The sequence below is a fragment of the Camellia sinensis genome, chromosome 7 (assembly GCF_055761805.1).
Source record: "Camellia sinensis isolate YWXY chromosome 7, ASM5576180v1, whole genome shotgun sequence".
NCBI classification, from domain to species: Eukaryota; Viridiplantae; Streptophyta; class Magnoliopsida; order Ericales; family Theaceae; genus Camellia; species Camellia sinensis.
This window is the reverse complement of record NC_138967.1, coordinates 1728871-1755746: the sequence shown is the minus strand read 5'-3', so window position 1 is coordinate 1755746 and position 26876 is coordinate 1728871. Positions and strand designations below refer to the sequence as shown.

General features: G+C 33.0%; 2 protein-coding genes and 3 long non-coding RNA genes across 5 annotated transcripts; 4 read left to right on the top strand and 1 right to left on the bottom strand.

The window, feature by feature from the left end:
- Positions 1–322: 322 nt before the first annotated feature.
- Positions 323–8251, bottom strand: LOC145794934 (GRF-interacting factor 1-like). Its single transcript, XM_082877300.1, has 4 exons — positions 8124–8251; positions 7664–7861; positions 3207–3632; positions 323–757 (listed from the first exon to the last, which is right to left on the bottom strand). The coding sequence occupies exons 2-3, from the start codon at positions 7742–7744 to the stop codon at positions 3210–3212; spliced, it is 504 nt and encodes a 167-aa protein (XP_082733426.1). The 5' UTR covers positions 7745–7861; positions 8124–8251; the 3' UTR covers positions 323–757; positions 3207–3209.
- A 5990-nt stretch (positions 8252–14241) lies between these two features.
- Positions 14242–15958, top strand: LOC145794935 (uncharacterized). The gene is made up of 3 exons (XR_014334899.1): positions 14242–14313; positions 14774–14875; positions 15870–15958. It is a non-coding gene; the product is annotated as an uncharacterized LOC145794935 (long non-coding RNA).
- A 1049-nt stretch (positions 15959–17007) lies between these two features.
- LOC114313586 (uncharacterized) lies at positions 17008–18248 on the top strand. The gene is made up of 4 exons (XR_014334493.1): positions 17008–17201; positions 17296–17362; positions 17968–18038; positions 18121–18248. It is a non-coding gene; the product is annotated as an uncharacterized LOC114313586 (long non-coding RNA).
- A 4491-nt stretch (positions 18249–22739) lies between these two features.
- LOC114313585 (stress-response A/B barrel domain-containing protein HS1) lies at positions 22740–24246 on the top strand. Its single transcript, XM_028259966.2, has 2 exons — positions 22740–22928; positions 23921–24246. The coding sequence occupies exons 1-2, from the start codon at positions 22783–22785 to the stop codon at positions 24108–24110; spliced, it is 336 nt and encodes a 111-aa protein (XP_028115767.1). The 5' UTR covers positions 22740–22782; the 3' UTR covers positions 24111–24246.
- Positions 24247–25724: 1478 nt separating this feature from the next.
- LOC145794936 (uncharacterized) lies at positions 25725–26537 on the top strand. The gene is made up of 2 exons (XR_014334900.1): positions 25725–25839; positions 26371–26537. It is a non-coding gene; the product is annotated as an uncharacterized LOC145794936 (long non-coding RNA).
- The last annotated feature ends 339 nt before the right edge of the window (positions 26538–26876 follow it).

The following is a 26876-nucleotide window of genomic DNA, read 5'->3' as shown; positions in this document are numbered from 1 at the left end:
AGTTTTAGTCGCCAAATGATACCATTTTTTCCGTGACTAAAAAATTTAGTAGCCAATAGTTTATTTCTCTCATTCTCAAATTTTTTAGCTACTAATTATTTGGTGGCAAAAACGTTTTGGGTTATGTTTTTGCTACTAAATTATTAGTAGCCAAAACTTTTGATTACCTATTTGGCTACCAAAACATTTGGTGGCCAAATAATTTTATGTTTTTTTTTTTAAAAAAAAAAAAAAAAAATTGTAAACAACCTGTATTCATTTATATTACATGTACCCTGTATAAATAATATAATCCATCAACACTAAAATATATTATCAACCATTAAAGCATTCAACATAATACATGAATAACCATGATTTAAATCACATACATAATACATGAATAACCAACGTCAATAATTTAAATTACAACCTGTAAACATAATACTTTCTATTACATTTGTAATTAATACAGCAATGATACACAAACACCAGAGAAAATCAGACCAGCCACCTACAACGAGGAAGATTAGTGATTTGAAGCAGCTTAATTACGTCCTATAACACCCAAAGCAAGAGAGATTTAGTCTTCTGTCCAGCTCTGCTCAACAATTTCACGCACCCTCCGGTTGTATTCACGCTTGTTCTCACAAAACAACAATGCTGCTTCTGAATTTGCAGGTGAGTTTGCATTTGGATCACAGAGCATTGACTGAAATGAGAAAAAGGGGAAACCTGCATTTGGGCTTGGGTTTGGGTTTGGATCACAGAGCAATGACTGCAATGAGAAAAATGGGAAAAATCAAAAAAACATCATACCTGAACTAGTGACCAGTAGCTTTGTGGAATCAAAACATTCCTAGAAGTTATATCTATTTGGTATGGTAGAGTCATGCTTGAACAATTGACAAACTGCTGAGTTTATTACATGCATTTGCCAGTTTTGCTCATTTATTTATTAGTAAAATGATTGCACAGTATGAATTTAATACACACCACGCATAAACACGTGCCCCAAGTTGTTATGTTATATCTATGAGCCTGTTAACAATTAATGAAAGGTTGGCTGCTATTTTGCCACACTAAATCCAAGGGATAGTATGCATGGAGTGGCCAACATGGGTTCAAACTATAAATGAAACTATAAATGAAAAAACACATCTGAGAATGTCGTTACTGAATTATTACTGAATTATTACTGAATTATTACCTTGCCATTAAGACTCTATTTACTGAATTATTACCTTGCCATGAATGTCGTTAGTCATTTGAGCATTAAGACTCTATTTACATTATCAATTATAACTCATTTCTCAATGATTAATTCAACAATTATGTTGATAGAATATATATAAAACCATCTAAATAATAGAAAACACCTATGAGAACCTTATAGAAAATAAACCTACTTTGCTGTCCACATCTCTATGGTTATCAATCATTTCATCCTCTGTTATTAATCTTTCTAATTTTCTCACTTTACAGCAACAACTAACATCTATTAGATCCGAGTTTGGATAGAAAACAAATTAATACAGTTATTACATAACATAGGTTTAACTAACATAGGTTTTTGCATAGAGAAAAAAGAAAAAGAAATTAAGACACAAAGGTCATTAATCACAAATGCAAATGAAAGACAGGGGAAAAGAAATTAAGGAAAACCTGAACAGATGCAAATGAACTACAAATAATAATAATAACAATAATTGACTAACCATGAAAGAGATTATACAAAGCAATTCAAAATAACTATACCAATGCCATGACCCATGAGCATAACAATTCAGCGAAGTAAATACGTTTCAAAATAATGCAAATAACCATGGAGGCATAGCAACATAATGACAATCATAAATGCAAAAAATCCAAGAATATATGGAAACCTAAAAGCAGACTCTAAAAACATTAATTAAAACAAAAGACCAAGTTTGAAGCCATGCTCTCTCTCTCTCTCTCTCAATTAATCTATAACTAAGCTTGTTTAGTGTCCCAAATATTTGACATGAATTGTTTTACAATTTTAGTGAAGTTTATACCCATTAATCACGAATTGAATGTTGACTAATCATATTCTATAACGAATATACTTGAGAAATAAAGAAATAAAATTTCAAATCCAAATCGATTCATGTAGTAATTTTCCCAAATTCAAAAGAAGAACAAACTCACAAAATTAGGCATAATCATCACTTGAATGAATCATTCACAGCAGTTTGTTGTGAGAAGAGTAAAGCTGAAGCAAAACACATTTTAAAACACATTTTCAAAACACATTGTATATTCATATATTTAAAAATGTAATATGTAAAACACATTTAAAGGTGATTTTTAGAATGATCTAAATAAGTGTACTTTTTGACTTTTTATGAAATATGAGGTGAGAATGAATTGAGTTTAAAATGATATAATAAAAAGATGATGTGACTTAAATAAAATAATAACTTTTTGACTTTTTAAAATTATGCCAAACATGCCTTAATACATTGGACATCCGTCATGATTGTAAGCTAATTTGCTGAATTAGTCAAATCCGATATTTTTCATGGTGATGACTCTTTATTTGTTTATTTCGGTAAATACTCCAACATCAAGCATTCTGCTTAAACAAAAGATAAACACAAGGCCACAATTATTGCTCCATTGATACTGAAAAAATCTGATACAATAGTAATGTCCAGGGTAGCTATAATATGCTTCATATATTTTAATTAAAAAACAGAAATCAACGAGATGTTGGCAAAAAGCTGAGAAATTTGGGAAAATGATTTACAATTGCTCACCAAACTATACTAAAACAGGGAAATTCACTGGATAATCAGGTTTGGGACCAAATTGAAGTTCTAAATGCAAATTTTTTATGTCAAACCCAAGTCATGAAAGTAACAGTAAAGCCACACCCAAAACAAAAAAAGGCAGTTGTGAAGGTGGTGATTGAACCAATTCAAGAAAATCAAGAAAGCAGAAACAAACACAGTTAACAAAGATCAAAGCACACCATCATATAACCTACATGATTTACATAATACACTATCATATAACACACATCATCTTAAAACTTCAGGCACAAAACCTGAGCTTGGAAAGCAATCCTGACAGTTTGTATCACATAACTAGAAGTCTACTAGCAGCTAATCCTCCGTTCTTTCAAAATACTTAATCATCCTGCCTAAACTTACCTACAAGTTCAGAAGTTAAAATAGGTCACTAAGCCAAGAACGTCTTACCTCTCAATTACCATCTTCACTAGCCTTCAAATAAAGAGACTCGCCCCCCTCACCACCATGTCCTCCTGAGCTCCCGCCACCTCGCCCTTCAGAAGATCCGATCTCTTGCTTTCCCCTTCCAGAAGCCTGCAAGCCTTCCCTAGTGGAGCCACGCCCAAAATCAGGAAACCCTCCAGCTCCGAGTGCCCCACCGGTGGTTCCAGAACTATTAGCCTCGCTTTGAAGCATGTGAAGTCCACTGCTTCCACCGGAACTCATGCCAAGCTGGCTGTGCAAGGCTTGCTGTTGTTGCAGTGCCGAGAACTGTTGTTGGCTGTAGAGCATAGAAGAACGTGCAGCCATGAGCGATTGGGGAGTCATCTGCTGAGCTTGTTGGTGTTGCTGCAAGTAGTGACCTCCTGGCTGCATAATGCCACTGGGAGGGAACTGTCCGACATTCAACAAAACACACATCAGGAATTTTCATTAAGTTTCAAACAGCTGTATGAATTTCCGTAACTAGCCTACTTCAGAACCAGTCAGATTTAGGACATTGTGAATCAGTAGAAACAAAAGGAAAATGCCAGTTTTGTAACATTTTTGTTTTCAAAATTTTGAAAATTACAAACAAAGACATGTTTGCAGCTGTTTTCGTTTCCAAAAAAAAAGGAGGGGGAACAATCTGAAAGTTTTCCAAAATTTGAAACAAAAAGGTGTCTTCACCTGTTTTCAAAACAAGTTTCATTCCTTTCCAAATGACTCCTAAAGTAAGGGTAATAACTACGAGATAAAATCCAAGAAAGCAATATAAGTAGTGGATTGAAGACTTGCATGTAAGACAAATAAGGGGAAGTAATTCAATAAGATTTCAGATTATGAACTGTGAGAAGCATCAAGGTGGGTTCGATCTATCTACTACTTGATAAGATATTTTCCAGATCTAGACTGCACACAAATCAGGGGCAAATACCTAACCTCGAGCATGATATGCAGTGGTAGAGAGGGCAGGGCAAAAGGCACCACAAATTAGAATATCCAGACAAATACTTCCATCTGCATAAACTGGTCCAAGCACAAAACAATAGTATGAGCAACTAGCATAGGCATATATCTTAGTGACATTATGTTTCACCACATAAGAGAGGAAATCAAATATCAAGGAGCAATGAAAAGACACAAAGAAAGCAGGATTCTGTGCAACAAGCTCCAGTGGATATGGCACGAAGTGTAATAGAAGCATGCAAACTAATAAACCCCAAAAAAGTAATAGAAACTTATAAAGACAAGTATAAAGCAATGTTGGCAGTCCTAAGAGGAGTAAACAGTATTGAAGTTAATATTAGTGGCAGAGCATGACTTCTGAGGATGCAGTGGCAGAAACTTACACTTTCCATAACACAACACAATAATCTGCTACCCTCTCAATCAAGAAAGCAAAAGGATTTAATTACTTATGACAAATAGATTTTACGTGAAGCCTTCTATAAACATATCCATTACCTTCCCACTTCTCAACTTCAAGAACTTAAAGCAAACCAGGCTCAACAACCGCTTTAGTTCGCTCACATGGGAAGGATGATATACTGGAATTGGTAATTCTATATACCCAAAGTGACTTGAAAGGTAAACAAATGAACAAAACTTTAGCAATACTTCAATGTGTCCAGCGGTCATGACCATTCAAACTTCTCAATGTAATCAGAAAATAAATTGGATTAAAACATGAAAAATACCTTCGCATGTCCCGGGTTCCGCAGCACCACATGATTCACATTTTCCAAATTCAAGCGGCAAACTAAGGAACGGATTTGAAAGTTGACTAGCATGGCTTATAGGGAAATCACTATTGGATGATGTGCACTAACAAAAAAATAAATAAAAGGAATCATACCAACTTATTCAACCAGAATGGTCACAAGATCCAAAGTTGCACTTAATCAAATGCCAATTGTAGGACAATTTGTTCGGAAGGAGGTTTACATCCATCACAAGATCTAAAATATGTCTCTGGAACAATATTAGGACTCAAATCTTCTAGGGCCCAATTTTTTTAATCTCATTTTATTTTTTAAAAACGTATGTATGATGTACCAAATATGTCCAGCGTTCAAAAAAATGATGTACCAAAAACATATGTATGATGTACCAAAAAAATGAACAAAACTTTAGCAATACTTCAATGTGTCCAGCGGTCATGACCATTCAAACTTCTCAGTGTAATCAGAAAATAAAAAGGATTAAAACATGAAAAATACCTTCGCACAACATTAAAACATTAAAACATGACCATTGCATTCACACTAGCCATGTTTCTCAACCCACACAGTACAATTGAGTGAAGTCAAGCTAGTGAAGCACGAGTGAGTGGAAGTCAAGCTAGTGAAAAATTAAATCAATAAAGACGTCATTCTCCATCTACTTCCATTCATAGGGATAATATGCACCTCACATGGCCATTTTTTCAGCCCCCTAGCTTACATTGTATAGGATTAAGATTTGAACTAATACTACTAAGGGAAAATTACATATCAGTGGAAAGTTTACAAAATATTAACATATCAGTCAAATTCACTTTACAGCCATATATAACAACGTAACAGGCGAGACTGCAGTTTGAATGTTTTTAAGGATTGGATTTGGGATGGCCAAATTAATCCCAATACCCAGACTGGGCCAAACCTAGAGTGGCATATATTTCCTTAGTTTCCCTTAATCATCATTAGGTAAATCACACATTTTGTTCTTCTAATTCCTTTTAACATGAATCCCAAAAGTGGAAGGATGGTCAGAGAATATATGTATACATGCTCTTTTAACAAAGAAGAGGATGGTCAGAGAATTCTGGAACAAGTGCCTTGATTAGTTACGAGTGTTATCTCATGGTGCTTCAAAAGTGGAAGGACTTGACAGTGGTAGAGATGAACTTCTCTATAACCCTCTTTTTGGTATAAATAAGTGGTTTGCCGATAGGTAATCTGACAACTACAAACAGTTTGAAGATTCATTGGAGAGGTTGCACAAGTGGAAATATGATTCTCATGAGACTTTTATTGATAGAAACACTTTTTTTTCTTTGAGCTTCAATAAAGAATTTTAATAAAAAAGCAAGAAGAAGGAAAGAGGACAAGAAGTCCTCGTATAAACAAAAAGATAAAAGTCAAAACAAATAGCACGAAACTCCTAGCACTAGGGATGTTATTGATAGAAACTCACTCTCTCTCTCTCTCTCTCTCTCTCTCTCTCTCTCTCTCTCTCTCTCTCTCTCTCACTGAGTCAGACTGATGATAAATTTAAATGAACCCTACCTAAAGGGCTCTCACTTATAAGAAAAACCCTTGACAACCTATGGCAAGGCTATCAGATTTGTGCTATCTGTGCAGCAGAATTGGCTATGAGACGTGATAGTTCTGAGGGATTCTGACCCATAACTACGTGTAAATCCTAGTTGATTTTTTGGCTCCCAAAAGAAAAAAATGACCATTAAAACATTATAAATAAAACATTAAAACATGACCATTCTTCTTTTTCTTCTTCTTTACATAATTGATGGATCAAATATAAAACATTAATTACGAGGAACAAAATATAAAAACATTGATGGATCAAATATTTAAGGGCAAATTACACTCACCTCACCTCCCTTAAGTTAGGGAAAATACAATTAGCCCTACACTTTTGACATAATTGCATTAGACTCCCTTAACAGTTAAGCCCTTTTTTATTAGTAATTCATTAGTCATATGAATAAAAAATGGAGAAAAAAAATAAAGCATACTTTTACAGTCAATTGAGGACACATGAAACACCACTTTAAATTAATGAGTTCTTGCATATTTATGCCACAAAACAACAGTTCATCAGGGAAAAAAAAGAAAAGTGAAGGATTTTTCAGTACTTAAAGTGCATGCCTTGGGCATATATCAATAGGCTAATTAGAGAAGGGTTATTGAGGGGCCTTGGGAAAATAAAAAAATTCAAAACTCTGTTCAGGCCTCCAACCTCCAATGCATATTTCTTTCTTAGTTCCAACTTCCAATGATTTTCCATCTTATTTTCATGTTATTTCCAGATAATTCAATTTTTTCCACATGGAATAAAATCTTTCCCTTTTTTCCAAAAACCAAGACAGTCCAAAGTATTTAAGTTTTCACTTCTATTTTGCTTTATTTTCCTCCAGTTTTTCTGGGGGTACACACGAAAATGAATAGTTGCAATAAGCTTTTTAACAATCAAACTAGTGTTATTGAATCTTTTACTTTTTATTTGAATCCCAATTGACATTTCAGGCTTTTAATTCAAATCTCATTGGCAATTCCTCAAAAACAATCAAGAATTCATCAACTTAGGCAAATGTATAAACTTCACCATATAAATGAAGGTACATGAGCTATGCATACAAACATGCAGAACATACATTGCAAATACAGAATTTTAAAACCTTAAACTAGAAATGAAATTAGAGAAAGAAGTATGACCACCTGGGTGACTTCTGTAGAGGTGACCCAAATGATTACAACAGCAGCAATCAGGAAGAAACGAGCCCTGTATCTCCAACCCATCACAAATCGAAGAACGACCCAGATATCAAAATTGCAAAATATACACGAAAATCAACAAATTTCGATGCGGGTTTCTGTCAGATTATCAGATCTTCGACGTAAGTCTTTGTTGTTTCACTTGTCACCAACACACCCAAAAAAAAAAAGACAAAAAAGAAAGAAAAAGGTTAGCTATAAGTTTACGAATCGATTCGATTAATTTCTGAAAGAGAAATAAATAAACAAAAGAACCAAGTTTGTATGTCATGAGAGATAAATAAATAAAACCTATATTTCTGAAAGAGAAATAAATAAACCTATATTTCTGAAAGAGAAATAAATAAACAAAATTAGGAAACAATGCACCAAACTCTGTATATCATGAGAGAAGAAGGCTTACCCAACGACGAAGGTATCGGCAAAGGTATCTGAGATGCCGCACCGCCACTGCTGCTGCAGCTGCTAGCCGTCGTCAATCGCTGCTCACCGTCGTCGCTCGTTGGCCGCCGTCGTCCCCCCTTGCCGCTGCTTGCAGTCGATAGAGAGAGAGAGATAGTATTTTGGGAATTTTTGAAATTGGGGATATTTTTGTTAAAGGGGTTGGGGAACAAAAGGGGGGAAAGAAAGGAGGGAATTAAAAAAGCGGGAAAACGAAAAAGAAAAAGAAGAGGAGAGCTAGTCATTTTCTTTATTTTTTATTAAAATAATTTTTATTTTTATTTTTATTTTTATTTATTTTTTTGTAGTTAATGAAACTTTTTTTGTTTTTATTTATTTTTAGTTACTAAGGTTGAAAATCTATTTGTTTTATTTATATTTTAATGAAAAAAAATTATTATTATTTTTTTATTTGGTAGAAGTAGAGGTAATTTTTGGGGGATTTTTGAAATTGGGAATTTTTTGTTTAAGGGATTGGGGATTGATGATTTGAGATCATGAGAAATAAAAGGGGGAAAAGAAATGGGGGAATTAAAGAGCGGGAAAATAAATTTTTTTTGGTTAAAATAAATTCATTTTTTTGTAGTTGATGAATTTTTTTTTTATTTTTCATTTTTTTTAATTACTAAGGTTGAAAATTTATTTGTTTCATTTTTATTTTAATAAATTTTTTTTTTATTTTGAAGAAGCAAGGGTAATATTTTAATAAAAAAAATTTTGTCTGCGGCTCATTTTTTTTTTTTTTTTTGTTACTAAAAACCAGAAACTAATTTTTTGTGGTAGAGAAATGGAGCAATAGTGAAGGTGGTGGATAAGAGGTGATGGTCGTGGTGGTGGCGGCGGTGGCGGCAAAGGAGATTAGTAGTGAAGTTGTGGTAGTGGTAGAGGAGATGGAGTGGCGATGGTGGAAGAGAGGTAATGGTAGTAGTAGTAGTGGTGGTAGTAGAGTAGTGGCGATAGTAGTAGTAATGGTAGTCGTAGAGGTGAAGTAGCGACAGTAGAAGTAATAGTGGTGGTGGAATGGTGTTTGCAGTAATGGTGAAGGTGATAGCAGAGATGGGTGGTGACAGAGAGACACAGAGATGAGGGAGAGAGTGATAGACAGAGAGACACAAAGATAGAGAGAAGAGAGATGAGCGAGAGAGATAAAGAGAATAGAGATGAGCGAAAGAGACAGAGAGATAAATTTAAAAATAAGTCTTACAAATCAGATTTATTTACTCATAAGTCATAAGTGAATTTGTTTTACACACTTAGCCCTCGTTTTGATAATGAAATTTTTTTAAAACTTTTTAAATATATGTTTTGTGTCTGTAAAATGATTATTTCATTAGTACTAGTAATAATATTGAAAAATTTATTAAAATGATAAATAATTGGGATATTTTGTCTTTTATTTGTGAATTTTGATTTATTCTTAATTTATTAGTGTTATTGAAATATGATGATGTAAAAAGTATAAATAGTTTAATTGTACTTTTTAAAAGTATATGCATGTGAGAGGGCGAGGAAGAGATCGGTGAGAGGGTTTCACGAGCTCAGACTAGAGAGAGAGCGAGAGACAGACTGGGTGAGATTAGGGTTTTTTTTTTTTTTTGCCGGGGGGGCGGGGGGAATGGGAAAAAAATAAAGGGGGGAGCGGGAATGGAAAAAAATAAAAGGTATTATATATTTTGTAGAAATAGGGGTAATATATATTTTAATGAAAAATATTTTCCATTAACATAAAAATTAATTTTCTGTAGTCAATGAAAAATAAAAAATAGACACAAAGAGAGAAAGAAAGAGAGAAGAGTGATAAGTGAGAGAGAGAGAGAGAGAAGAGTGAGAGAAACAAACAGACACAGAGAGAGAAAGAAAGAGAGAAGAGTGATAAGTGAGAGAGAGATAAAGAGAGAAAGAGATATATAGAGAGAGAGACAGAGAGACAGAGAGAGAAAGAGATAGAGAGAAACATATAGAAAAATAGAGAGAAACAAGAGATGAGAGAGATATATAGAAAGATAGCGAAAAGAGATGAACGAAAGAGAGAATAGAAAAATAGAGAGATAGAGAGAAGAGAGATGAGTGAGAGAGACAGAGAGAGAAAAAGAGAGATGAACGAGAGAAACAGAGAGAGAAAAGAGATGAGCGAGACAGAGAGAAGAGAGATGAGCGAGAGAGACATAGAAAGAAGACAAATGAGAGAGATAGAGAGAAGAAAGATGAACGGAAGACACATAGACAGATAGACAAACAGACAGAGAAAGAAGAGTGATGAGTAAAAGAGAGAAAGATAAGAGTGGTGGTAGTTGAATGGCATTTGCAGTAGTGGCAAATGTAGTAGAGAAGATGGGTGGTGAGAGAGAGATATGATTGAGAGACGAATAGAGAAAAGAGATAGAGAAAGAGACAGAGTGATGAGCGACAAAGAGACAGAGTGATGAGCGAGCAAGTGTGCCGTCGCAAATAGTTCCGTCTCATATACCCACTTTTCTTGTAGTGAGGAATGAGAAGGAGTTGTGTGTGAGAGTGAGATGAGAAACGGAGAAGGGTTAGGGCAAAATTTTGGGGGGAATCCCAATTTGAGAGGGAATTTCAAATTAAGATAAAAATTTTGTGAAAATATTTGCTGCTAATTTTTTTAGAGATGTGAAAAATAGATCAGGCTTGTTAAATTAATATTTTTTAATTTTATTTATTGTTTATACTTTTTACTTTATTGGAGTTTTATGACCCAGTTTGTGAAAAAAAAAATTACAAAATTTAGAAATATTTAGAAAGTATAAATTTAAAAATAAGTCTTACAAATCAGATTTATTTACTCATAAGTCAATTGTGAATTTTTTTTACACACTTAGCCCTCGTTTTGATAATGAAATTTTTTTAAAACATTTTAAATATATGTTTTGTGTCTGTAAAATGATTATTTCATTAGTACTGGTAATAATATTGAAAAATTTATTAAAATGATAAATAATTGGGATATTTTGTCTTTTATTTGTGAATTTTGATTTATTCTTAATTTATTAGTGTTATTGAAATATGATGATGTAAAAAGTATAAATAGTTTAATTGTACTTTTTAAACATAATAAATTTATTATTAAAAATTAAATTCATCAGACTGACCTGTAACTATGCCTTTAAATTTTTGCAATGTAAAACTATCGACAAACAGCCAATAACAAGTTGCCCATTTTAGCATACCTTTCGCGTGAGGGCCCAATTATTACAATTATTAAAAATAATAGTCTATTTTCAGAATTTAATTTCTTTTTATAATACAATTATTACATTTTAAAAATATTAATTTTTTAAAATTACCTTTTGATAGCAGGGCCGACCCTGCCCTAAGGCAGGTAAGGCTTGTGCCTTAGGCCCCATATTTTGGCCCAAAAATAGGGCCCTAAATTTAAAAAATTGTTATAGGTTCAACTTTTTTTTTTTTGGTTTTAAGATCAATTTAAAGGGCCCCAAATGTTTTATTGGGCACATGTATAATTTAGCTCATATTTATTTATAAATGTGTTTGGCCCATATTTATTAAAATGAAAATATATAAATAAATAAATAAAAAACAATAGGGCCCCTAAATTTGGTAAAACATATAAACATATATAACATAGGGCCCCTAAATTTGGCCAAAAAATAGGGCCCCTAAATTTGGTAAAATATTATAGGCTCAATGTTTTTTTTTTTTTTTGGTTTTAGGATCAATTTAAAGGGCCCCAAAATATTTTTTTGGGTCCATGTATGATTTACTCCATATTTATTTATAAGTGTAGTTTGGTCCATATTTATTAAAATGAAAATATATATTAAAAAAAAAACGTGTTTGGGCTCAAGAAAAATAATACATACAATATATGGGCCCTATTTTTTTATTTTTTATTTTTACCTTCTTTATCTATTAGATTTTAGTGGAATAAATAATTTTGCTCAAATTTTTTTACCTAGGTCTTTATCAATTTTAATTGAATAATTTTTTCGTAATTTTTTTGTTCTAATTTTGTTTTATTAAATTGTTTTATTTATAATTTTAATGATTATATGTGTAAGTAAATTTTTTTATGCTTACAAACAAATAAAAATATTGTAACTTATCGTTTTTATTCATGAATTTTTTTTCAATATAAAAGGGCCCCAATTTCCGAAATTCGCCTTAGGCCCCGACGAACTCAGGGCCGGCCCTGTTTGATAGTATATTTTTTTAGAAATATCAATTGTCATAATTGTTCTGTTTGTATTATTAATGGATTTAAAAAAAGGACAAAATAAGAAATTTTTATTATTTTAATAATTAATTTTTAAAAAAAATTAATATTTTTAGATAATAAAAAATAAAATAAGATATTAATAATTTTGGATGGTGGGTGTACAACCTAAAAATAAAAATTAAAATAAAATAAAATAACTATTTTGTTTAGTCAAATTTTCAAGTGGAGACTAATGGTATTGTTATTAATAAAATAAAATAACTATTTTGTTAATTTTTTTATTTTCATTCGGCTACCAAAAAATGTAGTAGCCAAAAGTAGGCCTTTGGCGACTAAAATGAATTTTGTCGCCGAAACTTAACATTTGGCGACCAAAATTTTGGTCGGCAAAGATTAAAAATTAATTTTTTTATTTTCATTCGGCTACCAAAAAATTTGGTAGCCAAAAGTAGGCCTTTGGCGACTAAAAGGAATTTTGTCGCCGAAACTTAACATTTGGCGACCAAAATTTTGGTCGGGAAAGATTAAAAATTAATTTTTTTATTTTCTTTCGGCTACCAAAAAATTTGGTAGCCAAAAGTAGGCCTTTGGCGACTAAAAGGAATTTTGTCGCTGAAACTTAACATTTGGCGACCAAAATTTTGGTCAGCAAAGATTAAAAATTAATTTTTTTATTTTCATTCGGCTACCAAAATATTTAGTAGCCAAAAGTAGGTCTTTGGCGACTAAAAGGAATTTTGTCGCCGAAACTTGACATTTGGCGACCAAAAGTTTGGTCGGGAAAGATTAAAAATTAATTTTTTTATTTTCATTCGGCTACCAAACAATTTAGTAGCCGAAAGGTACCTCAACGGCTACTAAATTTTTATTTAGTCGCCAATTGTCATATGTTTAGCTACTAAAAATTGTTTTAGTCGCCAATTGTAATATCTTTAGCTACTAAATTTTTTTTAGTAGCCAATAATCAACATTCCCCTACTAAAAAAAATTAGTAGCTAAAAAGTTGACTTTTGCCGACTAATATTATTTTTGGTAGCCAATTCCGTGACTTTTGGCGACTAAATTAGTTTTGGTAGCTAAAAGTGGTCGGCAAAAATGCTTTTTCTTGTAGTGTAATTAGGTGCTTGTTTTGCTGGGTAGCCTGGTTATTGTGCCAGTGCTTAGGTAATTTTTTAATGAGAGTAATACTATTGGTTTTGATAAGATGATACTGCATTCCTATAGGAGGTTCAAATTTTCTTAGACATGTCCAGGGACAGATTAAGTTAGGTCCAAACAATTTCTATTTTCCAAGTGTATGCAAGGAACACCGCCTGTTTGTTGGCCTTGTGAGCAGTCCATGGAAACATGGTAATTGAATTGCTGATGTAAAATTATTGATTATAATGCATGGGCATGAACTAGACCTTTGTAAATTCAAAAGTTTGGACTTTTGCAATGTTAAAATTTGCAATCATATAAGGACCAACTGGATCAGTTTACTCCATTAAGTGAATGCAAGAGATCTTGTATTACTTTTGGATTTCCTTGGATGGGTTGGGCAAATGAGGCCCTCCCCTTCTATAGGTTTACAAAGAATATCCCAAAACCCAAAGGATTAAGAGTATTGTAGATACTACTCCCACCTCCTCTAATAGACTATTCTAGAATGTACATGAATACTATCTATATGTTTAGAATTAAGTACAGGTCTTTATATCTGTCTGCAAGACTCTAGGGGACTAAACTGGATTAAAGACACTGGAACAAAATTTACTTAAGTTGACCAACTACACCAGTTTTGACCAACTACACCAGTTTTGTCCAACTAGATTCCTCATATATAAGTTCTTCAAATTACATTTAAAACATAAAAAATTTACAAAAGGATCTATGACTGACTAAATAGGTCCAACAAATTCATAGGAAGAAGCAGCGTTTCATTTCCCAAATCAGAAACACACCCCAAGATGAGGTAAATGCTCACTTCTGTTTCAGCATTTTTCAGTCATCCATTTGTTCCAATTATTAGAAATTAGTTTCAATTTTATGTTATGTTCTATCCTTTTTTCCCCTAGTAAATGTTCTGATATGGTGCTAAATGTTCTGATATGGTGCTAATATAGAAATCTTCTATCTTTAATTTGAATTGATTTGACATTACATTTTCATTTTCACTATTAAACATGCATTAATAAATCTTTGTTATTTTATCCAAATACTTTACAGTTAAAGTTCCTACGTGCATTTTTTCTTCTAGTTTTTCTTGCAGATTAAAAAACTATTTGACTGTCAGCTGAATATATGTTTTGAGGAATTGATTACACTGTAGTTTTATAATTTTTATTTAGATATGTTAATGAGTTGCCACCATGTATAGTGAAATCTAGATCTTTGTTACAGATTTGATGTGAAGTTGCTTGTTTTTTTTACAGCATTACAACATGTTGTTACATTGTTTTGCAATTGCTGAAATTGTCAATTGGAGAATCTTCAGAAGATCCAATATATTACGTTTTAATGCGACGCCCTAACAAGTAAGTACCAAAAACTTTGATTAATAATGAAAAAAAGAAAATTAGTGGTTGATTCATATTTAGATCATAGCTTATTGTCAATTAAATAAAGGTCGTACTCAGCACAAGACTCCCGCTTTGCAGCAGGGTTTGGCATTCAATTATTGATTTCTCTTCTACTGTCTTTTATGGTATTTGAGAGTGAAGCTTTTCTCCATCATCTTTCAATAGACCGTATTTAGTTATTTGCGTTGAGTAGGAGAAACATGATATAATATCCTCAGTGGGTATATTGACCTGCTTGTTGAGGTTTAGCCATGGTTACTAGAATTCCACATACCAAAACAATCATTTTTCTAGTAACATTGGTCCTGACTGGTTGAATGTAGGAATTATCTTTCTAGTAACATTAGAGAGATTTCCAATAGTCATTCAGCTTCCCATTATTAGTATTAATCGTATTAATGATTGGAAAACTCCAGCAGCCCATTATTATGTATTTTTTCTTGTAATATTGAAGAAAAGGGTACAAACATTTAGGGTTTGAGTTTGAGTCATTTGTGATGTAGCCTAACGTCAAGGGCCTGATTCCTAAAATATTATGGTCAAGATTCCTAGATTCTTGCCATCCTTTTTTTTTTTTCCTTCCTTTTTCTCTCTTACCAAAAAAATAGCAAACTTACTATTGCCAGTTACAGCTTACATGCAAGAATAGCCCTCAATATTTTCACCAAAACCCTGTTCTATAACCAGAAAAATAAAATAGTTCCAAATATCTATATTTCTCATAGAAGCAATGCCTTTTTTCATGTCTAGTGATTTTTTTTTCAGTGTTGATTGCATGTGGACCTAATCATTATTATGCCTTTTTTCATGTCTAGTGATTTTTCAAGAATAGCCCTTATTATGCCTTTTTTCATATCTAGTGATTTTTTTTTCATGTCTAGTTCGAAACCCTGTTTTATTTTCACCAAAACTCTAGTTTATTTTTTTCATGTCTATATTTCTCCTGCAGTGTCCAAGTCTGGAATAGTGGAAAGTCTCTTGTCATGGGTAGATTCTGGAATAGTGGTATGTTTTTATTCTTTTATTGCATTTTTATGCATTAATAAGAAGTTTAAAGTAGCACTTAATGATTTTTTCTGCATTTTGACTCTAGACCTTGGGTATTTCAATTCCAGAATTTCTATACATAAATATCTATAAATTTTCTGAAACTAAGGTGACTCATGTGTGGGCATGTGTGCATCCATCTATTCATTCCTGCAGTAATCTTTCCTATTCATTTTTTGATATGTACAGGTAAAGCATAGTAGAACATCATCCCCATCTTCTTATGAGAAGGATTTTTGTGAATTGGTAGATATATATACCAGAAAGAAAAGGCCTGATAAAAAGAAGCATAATGTGATGTTTATATACATGTTTATACGCATGTGTGCATCCATCTATACATGTTTATTCAATAAGTGATTATTAACTTTATAAAATTGATGCATTCTCCTTGGGGCAACAGAAACACCATTATTAACTTTCATGTTTTCAACCTCTATGCTAATTTTTTTTTTTTTGTGACTGGTAATGTTGCCATAAAAGGGTAGTGATGACGTTGCAAACACTCTTATACTGCCAGCTTTCTTCTAGTATTTGAGGTCCTTTTTCCTGTTTGGTATGTAAGTGATTTATGCTTTTTATTTTCCCCAGTTGCCAAGATCACATCTGAGGCAGGTGCACAATGAATTTCATGAAAATGCCTTGCAGGTATGGACTATGAAACTTTTGTAAATTGTCTTGTTTTTCTTTTGACATATGCTTTATCACATGTTCTCTTGAAAAAGTGTGTACATGTTAATGAGGGTAGAGTCCAATTATAAATTAATTCTAGTTCAGATATTTCTGCAGTGTCAAGAATATACCTTTGTAAATTCACAAAGGATTATTGGCTGAGACCTAACAGATTATTAAGAATAAAACTCTATGTCAACTTCCTCTCCCATCTCTTCTATGCTTTTGACAGCCTATCATTGTCTCACTTGGGCCTATTAGTGTCATGTTTTGGTCCTATAATCTATTACCAGTTACTTGGAGAAGGTGAGCCACCAAATTAGGTGTAAGATGTTATTAAGATGTTATCATTACGCCCTAGACAATTAGGCACCAACCATAATTGTGACAACTGAATTATATAAAGGTTCAATCCTTCATCTACTTTTCAGGTTGGGACTCGTCTAATTGAATTACTGTTGCAAACTGCCTATATACAGCCTCGGGCTGATCAGTTAGCTGATGGTCCACCTGATATTCGACCTGCGTTTGTACACTCATTAAAAACTGTAGTGAAAGAAAAGTAAATATCCATTTTTCATTGTTTTATTGATAGACAAACTTCCTGCTAGTCTTCAACACTTCATATTGTGGTTTTTGTGTTTTTTATTCAACAGGAACATCGGCAGAAGATATGGTGTCATTGAATGTGATCCACTAGTTCGCAAGGGCCTCGAAAGAACTGTAAGTAAATCCATGAGTTTATTTTCTTCTTCTTTAAGATCTGCATTCTAAAGAAGCCTGATTGCTAATAAGCTACTTGTGTATGAGTTTGTGGGTTTCCATGTCATTTGCCAATTATTTCTATCCACTTATTTGGTACTACTCCATCATAACTTCCTGAGTAACCAAACTCGATCCATTTATTAGTATAACCTGTTCCCTGACTACCTGAAGTGACAGTCCAGAGATATTAAGTACTTGAAAACTTAGGAAAAAAAGGCTCATATGCTATGTTGGCACTTTAAATTTGGGGTGTTGCGAACACGTTCGCTCTGCTATGATAGGACTTGAACCCACTCTCTTATGCTTGATAGGTTGTTTTGTTCACTTCACCAATCAATCAACAATCCCATAAGCTTTTAATAACTGTATAAGAAGCTGAGACCAGTAGTTATGATTCGTTAAATATTCATTGCTTTTACGAAATTTAGCAGCAGTTAGAATCAAAGTAAATGGAGAAATATAGCCAGAGAAATGTCATCTTTCATTTCATTGGAGCTAAGAAAAAATTTGTTTCCTGTTTTGTTGCCTATCTCTGGCTTCTCTGATGGATTTTTTTCATTCAGTTGGGAGCAACTGCTGTCAATTTGGTTGCTGGAGAAAAACCTGCTGATGTTTACTCAGGAATAGCTGCTAGGTAAGTAGCTTTTTCACAATGCAAGAAGCTTATATCTTTTCGTTCAGGTTTTATAGATATTAACAGAGTTAAATCACCTTAGTTGACAATTGCATGTTAAAAAATGCCATATTTGCCACGTGGAGTTCTAGATATAATGAGGAAAGATGCTCAGAAAGATCCTGAAGTATTTCCAGATGCACTGTGTGCAAGGCTTTTAATCAATCAGGTTGGTACCACTACCACATCTAATATGACTACTAATCATTATTAGTAAAGTAAATTACATTGACCTCCTTGAGGTTTCCAGCCATTTCCTTGTGTTTTTGAAATATGCCCTCTCTTACTTATATCTAACATAACATTATGTATATACCTCCCCCCCTGTTGACATACCATCAATGAGAATGATGGAAAAAGATAATGTCATCACTTTGTTAATTTGTAATGCCAATTTTATCCTTATAGCTTACAAATCTACAGTTGAAGTTGAAATCATACAGCTTACAAATCTACAGTTGAAGATGTTTATTTAGTCAAGCCGTTGCAGTTTGAACTTGCTGTATGTGAAATATGCCACTACCCAAAGTTGATCTTGCTTATTAGGGGTGGAGAGTTGGAGTGCATGCGTTTTAATTTTCTGATTTGTTTGAACTTAGCATATGCAAATGGAAAGTTATTTTGTCACGGAATTGCTTCCTGTCATCTTGGGGTTATGCCTCTCTCTTATGGCTGGATCATTTGCAGTTTCTTTGCTCCTGTCCAATTAATTTTTGAATCCTGAAGTGTGTTTTTTTTGGCCTAACAAGATTCTTTTTTTAATTTTTGAATCCTGAAGGTCTTCAATAACTCATCATTTGTAAGCTATGCTACATACATCAGTAATTAGTGTCTGATATAATTGCTCAACCTCCAATTAGCAATCATTGAATTGTATTTGTGTTGGAGTAGGATTTGACAATGTGTTTGTGTTGGAGTAGGATTTGACAATGAATTCTATGCCTGAATAACTATGCCTGAATGAATTCTATGCCTGATAGTTAACTGTGCCTGAATAATTAGTATTTGTAAGATATGCTATCATTGAATTCTATGTTCAGAGGAGATGTGTGTCACATGTCTATATACGGTGCTTGTGGTTTTGTTAGGAGTTTGCATGTTTTGCTTTGGCGTTACTGGTTCAGCAAGTTAACTTCATCTTTTTATATTGATTATAGTATCGTAAAGTGGTTGGACTTTGTCCCCTAATTTTTATGTCTCTTTGATTGCACATAGTTTATACCTTTTTAGTTTTGCACATGTTACAAGTGTTTCACTTCATGGTTGAATGTATAGTGAGTAACCCCCCCTGTTGTTGCAGCCATTATCTCACTTAAAGAGCAGGTGGAGGGGATACAGGTATTTCACTTTTTTTCAAAATCTTACTGGCAGGGTTGTTATGGCTGTTAGCTTATTAATCATCGTGTACTGAAATTTGCAGGTACAGCAACAGGTTATCTTCGGTAGTGTTGTTTCATAGTGACATAATTTTGGGCCATCATTGAAAAGTGGATCAAAAGTTGGGAAATCTAGCTCTAATGGTAATGGTGACCGACGGGCTGGAAATAGGGCTGTTTCTTCGGTATGTTCTTACCTTGTTTAAGTTATTTTCTTTTTGAACAATAACAAAGATATTGATTTTTTTCATGGTTTGGGTACAGAGTAACTTCAACAAAGGGTTCAAGGCCAGAATTAATCATGTCTGTTCATGAACCAGACGAGCACCCTCCCCAACATATTTCTTAACAAGTTTACGAAGCTAAATTGTACAAGACTACTTGGCAGTATAAGCATTTTTGGGAGGATTAAATATTTTTGGATGGAATTGTATGGATAACAAATATTAGTAGTTTTATTTGTTGATAGCTGCGCATGTATAACAAATAGTTATGTTTCAAATTGTTATGCTAGATGGACGTGACTTGTGAATGAAAACTTAGAATAGTTGTATTGTGTCGAATGCTAATGAATTATGTATTGTATCGAATGTTAATGGTTCAGTTAATTTGAATGATGCTTTAAAATTATAGGTTTATTATGGATTGAATGAATTATTAGGAATTACAGGTGTATTGTTTTCCTGTTTTGGCGACCAATTTATTAGTCGCGACAAATAAATAATTTTTTTTCGCAAATAATGACAATTGCCGACCATGAGTTTTGGTCGCAAAAAATACATCTATTGCCGACCAAAACAGCTCTTGGTCGTGGAAACTCACTTTTGCCGACCAAAAGTTTTGGTCGCGAAAAGTAACAAATGGCGACCAAATTTTTTGGTCATGGAATGCTACAATTGGCGACCAAACTTTTTGGTCGTTGAATGTGATAATTGGCAACCAAATTTTTTGGTCGCGAAATGTGTCAATTGGCGACTAAGATATTTGGTCGGGAAAATATCACTTTTCGTGACCAAAGCATTTTAGCGACAAAATGAATTAGTCGCGGTAATTAAATATTTATCGACCAAAAATTTAGTCAGCAAATTTAATTTTTCCCGACCAACCAAAATTTTGATCGCGAATTACTTTTGTCGACCCTCAATTGGCGACCAAAGTAGCGACCAAAAAAATTGGTCGCGGTTAACTTTTGCCGACCAAAAATTGACTTTTAGCGACCAATTTTTTTGTTGTCAAAAGTGTTAATTCTTGTAGTGGGAGTACATAAATAAAAAATAAATTAAGTAAAATAAATAATTATCTTTTTTTATATTTTAGTTAGTAAAAAATAAAGAGTATAAAGTAATATCATACAGTGTTATACGAATTTGGATAAATAAAATTAAAGATCCTAAATATTTGATTAAATTTTTTACCAAATACACTCATATGAATGTGGGTTCTATATATGTGAGTGTGAAGTAAAATTTTTAAAAGCAAATTACAAATACACCCCCTGAGTAGAGGAGTATAATTGGCCCACCGGGCCACAGTCCATCCAAAGTTCGTTTGCAGCCCGAGTTTGAGCCCAACCCAATCCGTGAACATGGGTCAAGGCCTGGGCCGCATGTTTTTGGGCTCAGCCGACCCATTGGCCTGGCCCACCGATTCGCTCCAAGGACCGTTTGAGATCTAATATTATTTTCAAGCTATTTTGGTAGAAATTTTTTTTAAAAAAAAAAAAAAATAGTTAAGCCCGGCCTAGGCCTGCAACACGATTTTGAGTAGGCTTGGGCCTAAGTCGAGATTTTTTCCACGTGGCCTGGCCCGACTAGGCCGAATTTACACCTTTATCTCTAAGATTTGTTTAAAATACAATTTGTCCCTTACAGTTTGAAAAATTAGAAATATTTTCATGTGAGAATTTTTTATTTAACAGAATAAACTAAAAAAAATAAAATTCATAACTATTTTCGTATATAATAATAAAATTACATGAATTATTAATTGAAATAAATTTTGAATATCATTAAAATTTATTAATTGACTTGATAATTTATTAATAAAAATAATTATTTATTGTGAAATTAAAAATTTCAAAATACAAAATATAATTTTTTAAAATTACAAAAAACAATTCGTAATTTATACAAATTTCGGAATGCGTTTATAATTTACTCAATTTTTAATAAAATCGCATTCCTCACCACCATTAAAATATGTGTTTGACTCCATTGCCTCCTTGGTACACGTGCCATATTTTGCTTGGTGAGATCTTAGGTAGAAACAGCAGGGGATTGCATTAACCAGTCCAGATTTTTTCTCACAAAATCAGACTCAAATCTGAAGTTATTTGATACTCTTCTCACTTTGTCTGTGTGAATCACAACGGCTCCATCACGCACAACATAAGGCCCGTTTGTTTTGGGTATAGAGGAAGAAATGAGATTAGAATAGAAGCGAGATTTAGGTCAAGTTTGGCAACTCTTAAAAAATTCAAAAAGTCAAAAAGTCACTATCCTATTTAAATCACATCATCTTATTTAAGTCACATCACTTCTCTAACACATCATTTCAAACCCAACCCAAACCCAACCCATATTTCATAAAAAGTCAAAAAGTGCACTTATTTAGTCTTCCCAAACTTGGCCTATTTATAACAATGTTAGGTGATTTAAAAATTTATAATTTGAATGGTTCGAAATATAAAAAATGATGTCGTTTTAAGTACAAAACGACGTCATTTTGACACATTCGAACCATTCAGATCATACAAATTCAGGCCACCAAGTATGTTTTATTTATTTAATATTGTGTTTGTTTGTGGATTTGAAGAAGAGATTGAGATGAAGGAAAGGATTAGGTTGGACCTTCGAACGAGAATTGAAATGGAGGAGGTGGAGGTGGAGGTGGAGGTGGAGGTGAAGGTGATATTAAAAAAATAGTTTGCCGGATTAGAAATTTTTTATTTTTTTAATTGTTTTTTTATTTTTTACATGTTAGGTTTTTTTTTAATATTAATGTTTAATTTTTTAATATTTTTTGTTAAGTAAAAATCATTATTTTGTTTGTTTTATTTTTTTCTTAATTTTTGACATGTTAGGTCATTTTTTTTAAATATTAATATTTAATATTTTTATATTTATTTTATATAAAAATAATGTAATAATTTTTACACTAATAATTATTATAAAAAATAAATATAATTTTATTTAATTCTTCCACTATTAATACCTACGTATGAAAACAAACGGGCCTACCTAACAACTAGCAAGTCGAAAGTCACCATCATCATATCATATCATTAGAAGCGGTGAGGTGAGGAGGGAGGGACAGAGAGAGAGAGAGAGATGGAGGCGGCCAAGCCCAAGGGAGTGGTGAAGCACATCTTGCTAGCCAAGTTCAAAGATGACATCCCACCTGACCAGATTGATCAACTCATCAAGGGCTACGCCAACCTTGTCCATCACATCGAGCCCATGAAGTCTTTCCACTGGTACCACACCACTCACCCTTGTACATGTGTGTTTGTATCCTCAATTTTTTTCTTTGTTCTTTGTGTTCTCTACAATTAATTTCTGGGTTTTGCACATTTTGTGGATCTAAACATATGGGTATCTCTCAATTTTGTTGCTGTAGATAGATTTGAATGAATTTCGAATCATAACCTATCTTTATGAAGTTTTATATCTTTCTATTGTGTGATCAGTTCGATGTCTTGATTTGCTACACATGAAGAGGACAGCCAAGAACAATTGTATGAGTATTATGGGGATGCGTAGTCTTTCCATTTGAAACAATGTTTATGTATTAGAATTTTAAAATTTTCATGACTTGCTACTTAGAATTGTTTAGTTCTTATTATCTAGTTTATTTTAGAATTGGATTTCTCTGTATGAGAAACCTTTTGTTGCCGATTTCATTGCTTTGATGCTTTTTATGATTCTCTAATGGGCACCAAAGAACTGGATTTTGGTTCTACTGATAAGCCAAAATTCACTCTTTTGCTGCGTTGGCCATCTATATTCAGGTACTTGAAATTGGGGATATTCACATGAGGTGCTTGAAATTTCTATTGAGTCGCCACATCTTTTCTGAAATAGTGCTATCACAAAATTTTGGTCCGTTTACTCAAGGATGTTGCACTAAATGCTTTCTTTGTTCAAATAATATCTTTAAAATCAATAGATGTTTTCCCAACTTCTGCCCAAAATTCAGAAGCAAATCACAATTCTAGTATCTCTCCACCAACATATCTTCAAAAAATGACTATTAGGCCATCTGTCTTTGTGTGCTATAGTCGAAACTCTATTCTTTTTCTTTTTTAATATTTGGGTTAGAGAAAGTTCTCTATGCCATGTGTATATGATGAAGAAAGTGCAAATTTAAGCTAACATTTTAGAAATTATTGAACCATTGATGTTCCTGGGCATTATTTCTGGGCATTTGCCAATTCTCCTTCATTTCTTTGTCATACTCTCTTAACAGGGGAAAGGACGTCAGCATTGAGAACCTGCATCAAGGTTTCACTCATGTTTTCGAGTCAACTTTTGAGAGCGTGGAAGGCATTGCGGAGTACGTTGCTCATCCAGCCCATGTTGAATTTGCAAATATATTTCTCCCCGTTTTGGAGAAATTCCTTGTTGTTGACTACAAACCCGAACCAGTCCAGCTCTGAAGCAAGAGGGTGATGGTGTCTATATGAATATGTTTTTATGACTATGGTATGGCAAACTTATTATGTACCGTGAGGTTTTTAGGCATGTTGTTTCTGATGAATAAGAAGTATTGGGAATGTTTGATGATTACCAAAATCTTCAGATCATAACCATCTGCATATGAAAATATGAACCGTTGTTTGAGGCTCTTCTATGATTCTCGAAATTGCGAGGCAGGTGGGAATTGATTGGCACCACATGCTTCTTTATAAGTAATTTGGAATTAACAGCCAAAAAAAATCATTTTGTATTGACTGAGAAGGTAGTGTTCTAGGTTGGTAATATATATATATTGATAAATAGTGTTCTAAGTAGGTATTGAATGGTTGATCTTCTTGCTCATGGCATACAATGAATTTTTTAGTTGTGAAAACTTCTATAAATTAAGCTACTTAACAATCTAAGAATGTTGTAGGGGTAGTTTGATCGAATAAATTAGTTCTATATTACTGAGATATTTAAAGTGTGAAAATTTATTAGGGTTTTTTTTTTTTTTTTTGGCAATAAAATTTAGATGCCTGGAGCTATGGTCAAAGATCTCAAAACTATAACATAAACTCATTGTTTTAATTTTATTTGAAACATGCTTTTTCTTTAATAATTAAAACTAAAGCACACAAAGTTTACAACATTGCACGGGGGGAGGGGAGGTGGGAGAGGGATACATTCAAAATTGAAGAAAACTGCTCCCTTTGATAAAAAAATATGTTGTTTTATTTGTCTCTCTATACACAACAAAATTATAGAATACGTGTGATAATTTAACCCGTATTATGCTTAATTATGCATGTAATTATGTATTTGATATGAATTTGCAAGTTTAAGTCTATAAATTATGTGAATTTGGAATAATATCTGTTGTAATTGGAATTTTGAACTGAAAATTGAAAGCCTTAAAAGTGTGATAAATCAAAGCCGAGCTCATATCTGTGATTAGCATGATTTATAGAGCTTACAGTGAAATGTTAAAAAATTACAATTCGTAATGTTTAATTAGCTTAAATTATTTATCTCTAGTTCTCTTGTGTTCTTCATTCTTGTTGGGACTTGCTAGAGTGTGGGTTAGAGAGAGATGAAGAGAGGAAGTTAGGATTTTGCTAGAGTTTCAAAGGACAAACCCTAGATTAAAGCTAAGGTATGAAAATTTACTTATAATCTTTGTCTCTAATTCATCCTTGTCATGGAATCAAGAAGAAATTAGAAGTTTTGAACTAGGGTTTTGAGTTGTGTAACGGTTTGAATAAAATCATGAAATCTTTTCATTTTTGTTTGATTTGAGTTCATTCTTGTGATTGATCCATGAAACAAACTATAGATGGTTTATACAACCAAGATTTGTTGGAAGATTCACCATGTTTGTATGTATTTTGAGCTTGGGTAAGACATTCATGATTGTATGAAAAAGATAAGACCTTGATTTTGTTATTGAAGCAAGATTGATGTGTTCGAGATGTAATTACCCTTGAATCATGCTAGTTCACTATGTTTTGAGCTAGTTTTGCTTTGCATTTGACTTCGAAATGGATTTGGAAAGTTGAAATTTTTGAACCATTTTCGGACTGTCTGATTTTGCCCAGACCGTAGGAGCGGCCATGGGCTTCGCATGAGCGGAACATGAACAAAAACAAGGAATTGCATTCAGTTGACCACTCGAGCGGCCCAGTCATCACACGAGCAGTCAAAGTAGGCGTACGTATAGCCAACCCTGTTTCAGCTTATACCTGGTAGTTTCAAAAAAATATATCCTCATCCAGACTCCATTTTAAGTGATTTTTTAGCCTAAATTCAAGCCCTGGAAGTCTAATTTCTAATGGTAATAGTCTCACATCCAAATTTTAAGTACACAAATAGACATGCTCAAATTACTAAAGGCTATATATTTTCTTTTAACCGTTTCATGCCATTTCCTACCCTAACCCAGTCCCCTTTCGCTTTTTGCTATTTCCTTAAACCTTAAATATGTAACTATGATATTTTCAATGGAAAATATATGAAATTATTGTAGGAAATATTAATTTAAGTCATGAACATTTAGGGTCGTTTAAAGTACATCTTTGACACAAGCTTTGTACTTGAATCACATATAGAAAAGGTTAGCATTAAATACTTGAGAGGGATTAAAGAATGGGGAATGATTGAACAAATATGTAATGAATAAATCGATTGAATGAATTGAAGGCAATGTGTTTTGAAATGTTATGCTTGGTTATGTTTGTGCAGGCTAAGTTGTTAAGGAGTATTATCCGATCAAGCACTGTGAGTAATTTCTTTGTAATGGTATTTTCATATGAAATACTTTGGAATTGAAAAACTTATGCTTTGTATAAATTATGTGCCTTGACGAGTGTTTTCGAAATGATAATATATGCTTGAAATCTTCGGAGCAATTATGCTATGGCAAGTTTCTGAAAGAATATTTTGATAAGAATGAATGAGTTTCCTTTTGAGGAATGATTATGATAAATTGGGAAAATGTACTTTGACCCTCAGTAACTGTTATTCGTCTATGATCCGTCTTAGACGTTTTGCATATGCTAGTGATTCGCGATAAACGTTTTATATGATGTCAACCTTTGATGATTGTTCTGTTGGTAATTCAGCAAGTTAATTAAGGCCTCGGTTACTCCGCTACGACTTAGAGTTATGAAAGGTTTGATAAGCAATATTTGATACTATGTGATTTGAAACAAGCTTTAATGTGATTTGGAATCAGACTTAAATGTATC

Coding starts and splice junctions, on each gene's coding strand:
- LOC145794934 (XM_082877300.1), bottom strand. CDS start 7,744: ATGGGTTGGAGATACAGGGCTCGTTTCTTCCTGATTGCTGCTGTTGTA. Junction 3,633..7,663: donor CCTCTACAGAAGTCACCCAG/GTGGTCATACTT, acceptor AATGTCGGACAG/TTCCCTCCCAGTGGCATTAT.
- LOC114313585 (XM_028259966.2), top strand. CDS start 22,783: ATGGAGGCGGCCAAGCCCAAGGGAGTGGTGAAGCACATCTTGCTAGCC. Junction 22,929..23,920: donor CCCATGAAGTCTTTCCACTG/GTACCACACCAC, acceptor CTCTCTTAACAG/GGGAAAGGACGTCAGCATTG.